The 12929-nt window shown below is 41.2% G+C and overlaps 2 protein-coding genes across 2 annotated transcripts in view; one reads left to right on the top strand and one right to left on the bottom strand. All coding sequences in view use genetic code 11, as the record gives it.

Moving 5' to 3' along the window:
- Nucleotides 1-5277: 5277 nt before the first annotated feature.
- EGR_04385 (Neighbor of COX4) lies at nt 5278-5929 on the bottom strand (the record flags this gene model as incomplete). Its single annotated transcript, XM_024493634.1, has 3 exons — nt 5278-5437; nt 5472-5627; nt 5661-5929. 3 exons carry the CDS (start codon nt 5927-5929, stop codon nt 5278-5280), a joined length of 585 nt encoding a protein of 194 aa, XP_024351955.1.
- Nucleotides 5930-6497: 568 nt separating this feature from the next.
- The window catches only part of EGR_04384 (NEDD4-like E3 ubiquitin-protein ligase WWP1), a gene marked incomplete at both ends in the record, with an annotated part of 8646 nt that continues 2214 nt past the window's right edge, over nt 6498-12929 (top strand). Inside the window, 4 exons of the mRNA XM_024493633.1 lie at nt 6498-6537; nt 6575-7026; nt 7055-7173; nt 11710-12002. Coding sequence (XP_024351954.1) covers nt 6498-6537; nt 6575-7026; nt 7055-7173; nt 11710-12002 — 904 coding nt within the window. The remainder of the gene's footprint in view (nt 6538-6574; nt 7027-7054; nt 7174-11709; nt 12003-12929) is intronic.

Genomic DNA, 12929 nt, shown 5'->3' with positions numbered 1-12929 from the left:
TGCTACGATAAAGGTGATAATGCTACAGCTGTGATATTCTCTGCTTATCCTGTTCTGACACACTCTAATTAATGCCCATTATTTCTTTTAAGTTGGTGTTTAAGCATGTGAACTAGGATACAGTCGAATTTTCTAGCAGAGTAACCAATCAGATAAAAGCTTCCATTGGAATGCCTTTATTGCCAACCGATATGAGTGAGCCGAGATTAAAGTGCTTAGGTACGTGAAGGCTGACTGCTAACAACACGGAATGGTCCTCTTCTCACCTATTTGTCAACAGTTTGCTTTTTTTGACTCCACACTTATAACCGACACATATGAAACCCATTTATACGTGATATTAGTCAAACAGGGAAGTTAGCCGAGAGCATGAGTATCAAGGTTGTCTAGGAAAGTTCGAAAATTAAGCAAGAATAGATACTCCTGGAGAAGCGAAACAAAACCGTTTATCATCCTAGCATCGATCTACCCACCCACTTGTCTGTCGCCCTATCCACCATTCTATCCACTCTAACCCTCCCATTCACTTTTAATACTTAATAAAGACATTCTCACCAGAGCCGTGATGCTAGTAAACCCACTGCCTATGCCATTTCTTTGTACCACACAAATCGGTGATCACGGAGTATAGATGTTTACCATCTATCAACGGTTTAAGTAGTTGCTATGTCGCATCTGTTATAAAACAAATCTGAGATTTATATCCATCCAGCACCTTTCTTTCAGCTGCAAAATGCTAATTGGGAAAGCAGGTGAAGCTGCTATTCCCTGTAATTAGCAAATCACAGTGATGGAGGCAGAGAAGCAGAGACCGAGAGAGAGAAGATTAATGTAGGGGAAAAAAAGACGGAGAAATGATCCAATAAGGCAGAATGCGTTAATGAGTACCTGTCAAAGGCGTCCTGAAAAGCGGGTGCAGCAGAGCCCCCTTTCTGCTGCCTCCCACCCTCATCATCATCACTAGATTTCGCTAAGTGAAGATGGTGTAGTCTGTAACTTCTTATCTTTGTGGTGAAAATATCTCCAGCACTAATTTACCTGGATTTCTGCATACTTATCCACCCACCCACGTTGCATTCTGATGGTACGTACGCATCACGACCCAAAGTGGTCTGATCAGAAATTGTCGGGAACAGTCTCAAAAATGCGTTTACTCCTGTTTTGACGAGAAATTATAAAAAATCGTTCCAGAGAGCCGATAAAGTACAAACTTGCTGCTTTAGCTCTTAGATGTTAACCCACACTTTTGACAAAACCAGCCGCGATATCTACGGGGTGCTCATAAAATTTTAGATTCTTTTTTAAATAAGAAAGTCAATGGGTACAGAAAGCTTTCCCATAATCAATCATCTCTCCAAATTTTTGTTTCCAGTAGTAAACAACCAGACCCTGTCCACTTTTGCGTCTATCTCAATAAATCCGTGCCATCTCATCCATTTTGCAGGGGGAAAGCTGACAGTCATCACTGGGAAAATAGGGGAAAACGGGAGCCCTGAAAGATTATACATCAGTACCTACTTTTCTGACATCTTAAAGTGCAAGGCTTCATGGAATGCAGCATTGTTTTCCTCTGTTTCACTAGTTCTAAGGTGGCTACTCCTAAAACACCCTCCAGTGGTACCTTATGGAGTGGATAGATGATAAGTGTCAATCGGCCATCAGTGGAGGAGCAAGTCCTAGTGATCAGTTGCGTCTGCAACACGAAAAAAACAATCTTTTGGAAGTGAAGTGGTGCATGCAGCGGAAGTGTCTACTGGATGAGACAAAAAGTCATTTCTTATTGCAAATCAGTCAGCAGACAATCCAAAATCCTCTAATAATACTTGTGACATCCATTTGCCAAGTAGCGTCCACAAGTTTTTCCTTCAGGAACAAACAACTAGATTCATCTCTTTTCACTTGAAAGTTGCTTGACATGTTATTAACCATCACCGGGAACGATGGATCTTCTTGAATATGGCTCGTCATCACAAGCAAGCGCATTCATGGAAAGCAAGTGGTACATTGTTATACTATCATACCTTCTCCAAATGCTATGCAACGATTGTGACAGGACGCTTCCATCACCTGTTTCAGCTTTATAGCCAGGTTACTGTTGGTACGTGAAATCGACGGGTTGGAAATACATTTACGGAACTGAAGTAGCATTTAATGGAGGGATAAGTGCAAAGTGGAATGTAGAATATCGCATTGTGCTGATAGATTGACGTGCACCGTCGGGTTTCACAATACGTATAAACAATCTCTTTCAGTTTCCAAGTTCCTTCAATTCCCACTAAGTCACAAGGCAGAGAGTAAAATGTTGAAAGATTCTCTGCGAAATTCAGAACCCACTCATCAAATCATATAGTAGTATGCGACAAAAGCTGCACGAGAAAATTGATGGTACAAGAAACCACATTTTCCTTCCACCTATGCGGTGTCAGGACGAGCTCCAAAAAATATAGCGCCACAAAAGAATGTTTAATAGTTCTCTTAATGGGAACTGAATGGAACACTGCATGGATTCCACTCCATATCTCTTTCGGCGCATTTTGTGTAGGTGCAGGAGCAGGATACCATACAAATCAAAAATGGTAAAATTTAAGAAAGTTAATTTTGGTGACAAATCGCTCCGGCCGTCCAATCAGCCATTCTGTATCCATCCATCCATTCGTCCATCCTGTTTCCATACGTCCTACAAAAGTCTATTTGTAAAAATTCTATACCGGAAGGTTCACCGAAAAACATCCCATTACTTTCCAACGTCAATGACTAATCATTGACAAAATTTCGCTTTAACACTCAGTTCACCATTAAATGAATACGAGCTTTAGAGATGTCATTTTATCTTAATAAAGAGGGATCTGCTCAACTGTTAAGCTCCTCAATCTTTATTATTTTTAAGAAGTATTCACGAAATTTGCAAAAAAAGGCCAAAATCATTCCCAAAAGAAGGCATATACACATCTTGCCTTTGTTTCCGCCCAAATTGCATGGGTGGGACTTGTTGCAGCGGTCAAGTTGTCAAGCGGAGAGACACACGTGGGGAAGGGGGCAGAAGGAGAAGGGGAGGTGATGGCAGTGCTCCCACCTTCTTTTCAAGCCCCATATAGCCACACCCGAGTGCAGATTATCCCACTACAGTTGGGCAGGCAGGAAGAAGGAACTTTGAAGTAGCAGAATGATTGCAAATGCCTCCTCCCCCCTCATCTAATTACAGGCAGCTGCTCGCTTCTTGGGTGCGGTCTAGGAGTCTTTGAGGAGGCAGGCATAGGGGGGGAAAGCGGAGTCCTGAAATGTCTCCCAGGGATGACAGGGGAGAATCCTTAGAGAAGGATGGAGAGAGGCTAATTATCCAGTAAAAAAAGATGTCTCTATTCGCCCCTTTTTGCCCACTTCTACGTGAAATTTTGGGCTTGACAAGGGAGACTCACTTCTGTGTTACCCTATCAAACTGCCAATAACGTTCTTCAGATTTGCTGCTTGTTTTGTGCGCCTTTGAGCTTTGATTGAATTGATTGTGGTGGTAATTGCGTCATTTTATTGCTGGATAGCAAGACCGTTATGGTTATGAAGTCTCCTTAAGATTTAGTTAAAATTTGGATGCAAGAACGACCTAATTTGAAAGTTATTCAGCAAATTTCCGTCTTTAAAGGTGTCACTTTCGTTAATATATCTGGATATCCAAGTCGCTCTGCAATGGCAGGTACACCAGTACGGATATTTTTAAACTCTATGGAAATTCTTCGAAAAAGGAGCTTAAACAAGACAAGTGTTAAAGGTGATGGGCCTGCGGTCCGATTGTTGATGGCACTTAGTACCTTCTTCAGTGTTTAGAAGTTGCGAAAACCCCTTGATCCAGGCAGTAGTTACTAAACACGTTCAGAAGGGACAGCTCACTATTTCATCTATCATTTTTTAACCATTCAATCCGAAATACAACAGTGAAATGGTGACGGATACCATCCAAAGATACTTGGTGGACCACTAAGGGTAAGAAATATTACCATCCTGTCAACTAAACTGCGCTGTAGGAAGATCTCACGAGTAAGCTGTAGTTTAGGGTCCTGTCATATCTTTCAATGTATTCACTATTTCTGGTGGTCTCGCAAGAAGAGGCTTTTTGGCACACTTGCGAGTTGTGACGAGTGGATAGACCACATCCGTAGACATGGCTGGGCATGAACTTAAGCGGATAAAGTAACAAATAGCTTAACGGTGGAAGGTGGATAGGCGTGTGCGCTCCATTGTCTGGCAAACAGTGGGATGAAAAACTCACTCGCCCCCATGACATATGCCTTCCCAACAGCACGTAAGTCTTAGGCAAGTGGAAGGACTGGGGGACGATAAACCAAAGCTAACTGTTGTCTCTGGGTGGATGTGAGCTCCATTGGCCTCGTGGCCTTCACCAAGATAATCATTTTGGCATTCATGCTGAACATCATCATCGACAATAGACGACCCTCGAGGCAATCATCACTAAAATTCAAAGCCTCGCAGAAGAGTCAAAGCCAATTCGTAGAGTAGGCATAGTGAAGTCAAATCGCACCCACCAGGCAGAAATCCACCAGTTGTATCGTACAAGTCTCAACGCGATATAATAGGCTACTTCAGACGGGAAACAAACTTTCTAGCTAAACGACACCTCATTTATCCACCATGTCTTGGTTCCAAGCTGTAACCCTTGAAAAGCAAAAGCGTGAAGTGTCATCGGAGCAGACTGTTCAAAATTATCTTCCAGTCGACCAACTTCTACTTAACTACCTCAGTAGCAATAACTGTCTATCGTTTCAAGATACATTGATGCAGAGGCTCAAAGGCTTACTCGCGCCAGCATCACATATATATGCCCAACACCACAGGCCGAATAGTGCACAAAAAACAAACAAATAGACAGTTTAAAACAGCGAAACCACTCAACTTATCCTGAATTGACAACAGCAAGTCGGCGCGATCTCCTAACCTTTACGATTCAAAGTTCAATTGCGGCAGCTACCAAAATATACGAGATGCACTAAGCGACCAGCAAAACCAATTAGACCCACCGATATTATTATAAAGTATGCATTTCACCGTATTTATGATGAACCCATTCCCAGTTTCATACAATCACAGAGGAGCGTTCAAATTCGACTAAAGCTTTGCACGAGGAATCCGCATCAACATCTGCACGGACAGCCAAACATACAACGAACAAGGTATAATGCACACTTTCAATGAAGATTCGAAAAAGATTAAACTAAATGGCATCACAGAAATTTATACACCAGAAAGAAACAAACCGACTGGGGTGGCTTATTTAACCTTATCAATTTCATTGAGGTGGAAAAAACCAATGTTCCGCCAATCCATTAGAATATTATCCAGATGATTATCAAAGTCAGCGAAGCCTTCTATAATGGACTCGTCCAAAAACGATTTGACAAACTCAGCGGCAGATTGCTCAACGGAAGGACTATCAAAGATAACTTGATGTAAAGAAAAGTTACCGCGAGGTCTCCTGCCAACTGCCATCACGCCTACAGTAGAGTGAAAAAGCTTCAGGAGAGAGGGATCGCAAACGATCGTTGCGCACGATGATTATATTGCCTTGGCTGCTATTTTCGAAAATCTTGTCACCAATTCGCGTGGCAACCAGATTTAGCCTAAAAACCCTAAACCACACAAAGTTTACCTACTCGTTGGAATTTAGCGTTTCATTCGCTTGATAGTAGCCACAAATTTTCCAGTTCATTGCATCACAGTAGACTTCAATTTGAGTAAGTGCAACTTCTATCATTGGAGTTAGAGTAAGGCATCCATGGAAAAGGGGAATACAGTCACGAATAACAAGCTTCCCACCAACAATATCGCCCAAGAGAACTCCGTTGACAGCGGCGTGTGGATATTTGGAAACGTGCAAAATAATTTTTGCAAAAGCAAGCGATTCTAAGTGTACAGGTGCCATACCCGATCACCTATCATGTAGCAAGGACAATCCACACGGACATCATCAACATCAACTAAAGGGAATGGCATTTGCTAGTCGGAAATGAAAGTTTTAGGCTTCTATCGACAAAAAAATGTAAAGATATCTTGCGGTTTAGTTGTCTAACATTTGGTTTGATTTGCATACTTTTCAAAAGTTTTTAAATTTTAGTAAATAAAACGACACTTAATGTTTTATAACATCACGTATGCGCAAAACTTGACAAAATAAAATAAACTGTATTGATAATAACAAAGGTTTGTTTTTACAAATGCTTTTTCGAAATTTAGCTTGCAGTAAGTATGATCCCGAAAAGTGCCTTTAGTTCCTTGACAAAAGTTTTCAACTTTCGTCATTTGGCTTAAATTGTTTTTAAAAAATCCTGCGTAAAGTTACTGGATAACTTTCCTCACCTAAACGGATTAGCGACAATTCGAATTTTGTGGGCGACCGCTCTTATCGAATATATTTGCTGACATCTACTTAGACAATCATCTATTCTTTTACAAAATATACCGTTTCTAGCGTTTTCTATCAATGGGAAATTATGCCTCAAGGCCCAGGTCTTTTTCAAGTTAACGTTATAGGTATTCGACAATTTAATTCTTCACAATTTTTTTTCAGTTAAGCAGGTAGTTATAAGTCCTCGAGGTCCTGCCGGAGCTCGGATGTTTGTTGAAGGGTATGTGGACGGGAAATTATCCTTCAAGACTCCCATTGCTGTTAAATCCTGGTCACCATCATGGAACCACTCTGCTTCTCTTATCATTACGCCTTATTCCTCCCTCCAATTCAAAGTCGTACAAGTTGTTAAGTTTGGACCAAATGCACTGGTTGGAGACGCCCATTTAGATGTTTATCCTATTTTGAAATCAAATGATGGAAAAGGTTTGGTGGTGACTCTAACTTATGCGGCTATAGTTCCTTCTACCCCACTGATACTCTCGGTATCCAAAAGAGATGGCCTTCGTGGAACTCTCATTGTGCATTTCGGTCCCCTCGAAGTCGACCTTCAGGTGACTCCGCCCCCTCCAGAAGTCCGGGAGCACCCTGCAGCTGAGGCACCCTCCCTTCCTGTAAGTTAGTTGGGTGGGATTCCATTAGTGCTCTTCTGTCTTGTGCGCGATTCAAACAACCTTAATAGTACCTGAACTACATTGTAGACACCTTCCAATGGCACTGGGGACGGCGGAAGTGCTAGTGCTTGCTCAACTGTTGTGCAAGTTCAATCCCATACTGGTTTCCACTTTTATGCAAATCATTCTAAAATGTTTTCTCTACGTGATCTTTATTCGTATACATAATCGTAACAAGCATAAAAAATTAGTTTTTAGTACTTTTGGTATGTTGACTAGTAGTTCTTTTGGTGATTCAAGAGGTTAAAATCAATGGTGTTTTTTTTTACAATCTACCCTTACATTACATTGACCATGTTAGAAGAAACAGTCATGCATAATTATCTTCATTGAAGGGCTGAAAATCATCTCTGATATCTTAGTACGGACTGGTGGACTCCTGCCGCGTATTTTTTGATTCGTAGATCTGTCAAAGCACCCACTGTATCACGTGAAATGCTTGATTGTCGTTTGTTAACTCTCGCTGTTCTCTCACTATGCACGTAGTTAATTTTGTTTGTAATGCCGAATGAATTTTCATTTACCGTAAACAGGACGAATTCCACTATTTTTTTCACCTTGAGTCGTCATATTAAAAATCACAAGCCTTTGTCAGTGAACAGATTTGTTTTCTCTGCGTAATCACATGCACCGATAGTGGTAAGGAAAGTGGATTGTCTAAGTTAACAGATTTTATTCTATAAAATATTACAAATCTAGTCGAAAGACCTTTGCTTTACCGGTTTTAGCGGTTATACATCAAGCTGACTGGATTTTGGTAACCAGCCGCAGGTGGTCAAGTCGCTTGTATTAGGCAGCCAGATAAGTTTGTGCAGCTTTTTTTGCAAATAGGACTTAAGCAGTTTAGGGATGTTTTGTTGAAATGATCAACATTATAATGTGTGCACCTTTCCCAACGCGGTATATGCGGTACACTTTTCATCTAGGCGTAGACAATCTTTCCCCGATCCCTTTCGATTCTATCACCGCACTTTTGATCTTCAAATCTGAATTTTGTTTGGAATGTGATTGTCCAAGGCCAGGAAGGGATGCTTGTAATTATCCAGCAAAATATCATCAGAGCAGCATGAACGATAAGGGCGAGGTAACATTTCCTTCCCATCCTAATGCAAATATTCTCATGACTGTGTTTCACAGTGGTATAAGGCCTTGCATTGTCTTGGGAACGGAATATTCTTCCGACTGACTGTCTAGGCAATAAAATTTGTTCTTTTGTACCCTTGAATTGTATCAAATTGGGTGAATAAGCCCCACCCGTAATTGTCCGGTTGTCGGCATGTACAGTTGAGTCTTCATTCCATCATGCTCAAAGGAGCCAACGATTGTATTGTTAGGGGCTAATGAATGATGTGTTCTTTCGCCCTCCCATAAAGAGTCTCTCACCGGGCAAACAGTTGAAAACATTATATTGTTCTAAGATGAAAACGGATAACAATGCAGGTGGGTGACACTCATTTGCTGGGTAGCTTCTACGGCATCTTCCAGTTTATATAAGTGTAAATAAATTGCTTCCTCATTCGCATTAATCATTTTTGAACGTGCTTGGCTCAGTAACCTTGAATTATTCCACTAAGTACCGACCAATAGGAGAGAGTAGCACTGAACACTAGGCGTCCACCTTTGAGTGAGCTATGAGCACATTCGAGTTGTCCGATTGTGCTAACACATGCCACGCCTTGAAGATATGCTGGTAGCTTCCGCATTCTTGGGATTTTTGAAGTAAATGACTTATGCCACACGGGTCCAAAACAAGAAAAAATATGTGGATAGCAGAACGGAGCGTACCATAGTGATGCAGGCACATACCTTTGCCTTACAGTGTAGACATATCAACGAGAACGACGATTTCACAAGTCCCTAAATTTACAAGATCTCACTACCATGTGTCATACCGAGAGCCGAAAGCACAGTTTTGACCACGTGAATACAGGAAACGGAATTTGGGACTTTGTCTGATGTATCTTCGCCCAACTCCGCCAAAACATAAAAATGTTTTTGGACTTAAAGTAATTACCAATTAAACCTCCGTATTGCATCTCTCGATTGAGCCCGCCAGCTGCACTTCGAGCCTGTCTACCTTTTCGGTCGAGATTAACTCAGCCCCAAAGTTGTAGAGATTTCTCAGTGCAGCACTAGCTGTTCTTCCAAATAGCAAATGTTTGAAGATACTTCGATTTCATTTGTCAAATGTTGTTTTCAAAAAATGTGCTTTTTGCAACCCGATCAATGAAGCGGCGCCAAATACGATACTCGTATTGCCTCTGAAGATACGATGAAGGATAGGCCTTAGGACTGGCAGACTCTTGGCTCGTCCTCTGCACGCTCTGGGGTTGACATGACCCAAAACTTGCACTTTTGCGGTTTAGTTCTCTCCGCTAACTTTTTGTAACTTGTAGGGACTTGTAAAATACACAGATATGAGTCGGTCTAGTACACTGTACTATTTTCCTCTTATTTCTAATCCACATATCATAAAGTGTTGGTCGAATGTTTGTCTGCTTTGTGATACTCATTATGTCTACTTGACAATCATGCTGGAGAAAGGGCAGAAGTGGAACCATATACCATTTAGACGTGGTTATTATTCAAGATCCATTTGTCCAGAATAACTTTTAGCAGTGTGTGGCGTGAGCGACGAGGTAAGTGACTTACCCCTACATCAAACGGGAAAGTCGCGGTGGAGGTCACCAAGCCAATGTGCTTTATATGCCACGTATTTGATAGATGTCAGATAATGAACTTCAGACCTTGACAATTTGTTGTTTAAACACGTGGTTGGTTTGTGGTGAGAAATGATTTTTGTTTCTTGACATTTGTCAAACAAAAAAACATCATTTGCTACGTCCAAACGATCCAATCACTGTCCCGCTCTACGCGCCACCGCATCTCCACGTGATTGTGCTTGTTTTGAAGATACAATTGTTTAGTGTGATTTTTTCACTTGCTGAAGGCTAGGCAGTACTTATGGCAGTGCTTTATTTATTTGATGTAACTTGAAGGTATACAGGAAACGGTTTTTTTCCTTATAAACAACCAGTACTAGTGAATCCCCTACTCCCACGAGGGAGTGCCAACCCTCAGGCTACATACCAAAGATACCTATCCGTGAGAATATATTCACGTGATTAAATTATCACACTTTCTTTTACCATTAAAAGCAGACAATCCCATCTGAAGTGGATAAGTGAGGAAATAAAAGTGAGCTGAAGTGGAGGCTGTTTGCCTCTAGAAACAAAAAGTGGCGACTAGCTTGCGTCTCCATATGGCATGAACTGGGCACTGTAATTTGGGTTGTTTTGTGGAATAGTTTGTTTCTAAAAGGATTTTTCACAGCTCTTTAGTAATTTATTGTAAGGAATAGCATTTTTCCTCACTTAAAGATGTAAAAAGAAGTGACACCCTTTAAATACTGTGACCGTAATATTTGACCCATTTCGTATCTAAATAGGTTAATTCGGAGGTGTAAAGGCCACAATTTGACAGTGATCCTGAATTTTGATTCGAGCTTAAAGTTTTGCTTGATGTTGGCTCAAAATAATTTGGAATTTTACGATTCTACATTGATCATAAACTACCAGGAATAGTTTATTTAAATCCTAATTGAGTAGTATTCACTGTCACTTAAACAACGACCGAACCAGGATAATAATTGCCCTTGAACACAGATTCAAGTGGGCAAATTACTCTAATTATGATCCTTTTTTTTCTACTAGAGATGAGGGGCATAAGTAAGTGACTCAAGAATGGCATTTGAAGGTAGCTCGCTTATGGCGAAACAAACATGTCGCAAAGTGACCTACTTAAGGCGAAATGAAATGTTGAAAGAGGGTCTTGCGACTGAAAAGCTTTACTCTCGTAGAAGAAATATCACTTTGACGAACTATTGTACACATCTTTGAGGGGGTGTGTGGGTGGATTCACGTGTTTATCTTTGCCAGATCACGTGATCTCATCTAAGTAATGCTGCAATAGTAGTTTCTGATAGGTCTGATTACCCCTTTTTAATTCTTTAACAGCTGAAGAGACTTAAACATCTTATTCGACTCAGAATTCAATATCATCAGACTAGACTGCTCCCCTTGATATGATGCAAAATAGACTCACACTCTTATGTGTTGACACTCTTTAGGGATATCTGTTGCAGACGCTGTAGTATGCACTGAATTGTGCTATGCTAAATTGTAGATGAAATAAGTGTTTCTTCGTTTTCTGCCTTTTTTCATAGGTCTGGAAACCAGGTGTCTGCACCTACTAATTTTTTCATAGTATTTGTGAAAGTCCTCCGGGTTTACGGATTCTTTAAAATGTTAATGAAAAGGGTGTCTAGCATACCCTGTGGGCGTAACTTTTGAGTTGCCTCGAGGATGTTATGCGGAATACCGGTTCTAGGCGGCTGATGGTAGAACTAGACCAGCAGTGCAGGGACTAGTTCACTTCTGGACCATGTTATTTCATCTAAGTTGCTAATTTGTGGTTGAGGTTGAAATCGCTAACAATGAGACAGTAAATTGTCATTGGTTGGTTGTAATGATTAGTGGCGAATCGACATCCTATTTTCCTGTTTTTGGGTATCCAAATTCATTTACTGACTTCATCTCAGTAGCATTTATCTTTCCATTCAAGAAATAGTCAGGCTGCTGCACCCCAACCCATGGTAGAAATTGCGGGAAACAGGAGAAATCGCAACCAACACGTTGCAGTGGCAGTGAGCTCCAGTTTCTGGGCTGAATTTATCCGCGCCCTTTTTGATCCCTCGCCTCCACTGACACCCGAAAGGACTCAATCAAGATGGGGCAGTGCGGCGCAACCACATCTTCGTCTCCCGCGTTCTGATTGGTCAGAAGGAGTGAGTGAGGCCTCTGGACGACCGTCGGCTGGTTCCTTTGAGGATGATAAGTCTCTGCCGGAGGGATGGGGTAAGTGATAATGGTCTCATTTATTATGAAAGGCGTTCAAGTGCAGTCGGGTGTCGGGATGACAAAAGAATTTGAAAAAAATTCAGGAAGTAGAAGCTGTATTTATTTTATTGCACATTTATACACTTACTCCCCAGCTTTGATCAATTCATGGGAAGTTTTCACATAAAAGGGTTTACTGTTACTATTGAATAAACCCAGGGCAACCTGTTCCCTGCTTTTCTGTCAGCTATTGTGCGCCGACTCTTCCAAATGAAAGGGGTAGGAGGTGTCACTATTCCTACAGAGGGACTACTTATGTTTTGGCAGTTAGACGTCTAGTACTAGAGCGATATTTCACGCGCTATTTTAATGCTCACGGAAATGTCCCTGAGGCTTCTGCTTAAGGGCCACTGCAAACTGGATCTTCGCGAACAGACGTACGATCGTTGTCTTTAAAGTTCTGATGCTATTCAAATGTTGAGAGGTCGACCGACAATTACCTCATCACCCTGTCGTACCATATTTAAAGCCTTCTATTGCTACAAGTAGGTCCATCTTAGCCTTACAAAAGTGCTAGGAAGGTTGTACCTCCATGCCACCGTCACAGACAATTAAAAGTGTCAGGTGACTTATGGGTTTATGCGGTTTGAGTAATATCATTTCTTCATTCGTCAGGGGGGGATGGACTGCCAGAATCAGACAACTAAATAATTTCAGTCAGTAATACAATCCTGCCATTCTCGTCTCTAAAAGCAGACATGCTAGTTTCAGTCATTGCTTTTAAATATACATACTCTGTTTGCTAATACTAGTCAATAGGAGAACTACAAAGGAAAAGCGGAAGGCGAGGATAAGTCAGTATCTTTTTACGGATATATTTTGCGTCAACTTGTTCAAATGGCACTTTCATCCGAATGATCTTCCGGGTGTGGCTGCTTCTCAAGA

This window comes from Echinococcus granulosus (genome assembly GCF_000524195.1).
Source record: "Echinococcus granulosus chromosome Unknown EG_S00027, whole genome shotgun sequence".
Taxonomy (NCBI): Eukaryota; Metazoa; Platyhelminthes; class Cestoda; order Cyclophyllidea; family Taeniidae; genus Echinococcus; species Echinococcus granulosus.
Note: the sequence above shows the minus strand (reverse complement) of the source record. Positions and strands in the feature narration are given on the sequence as shown.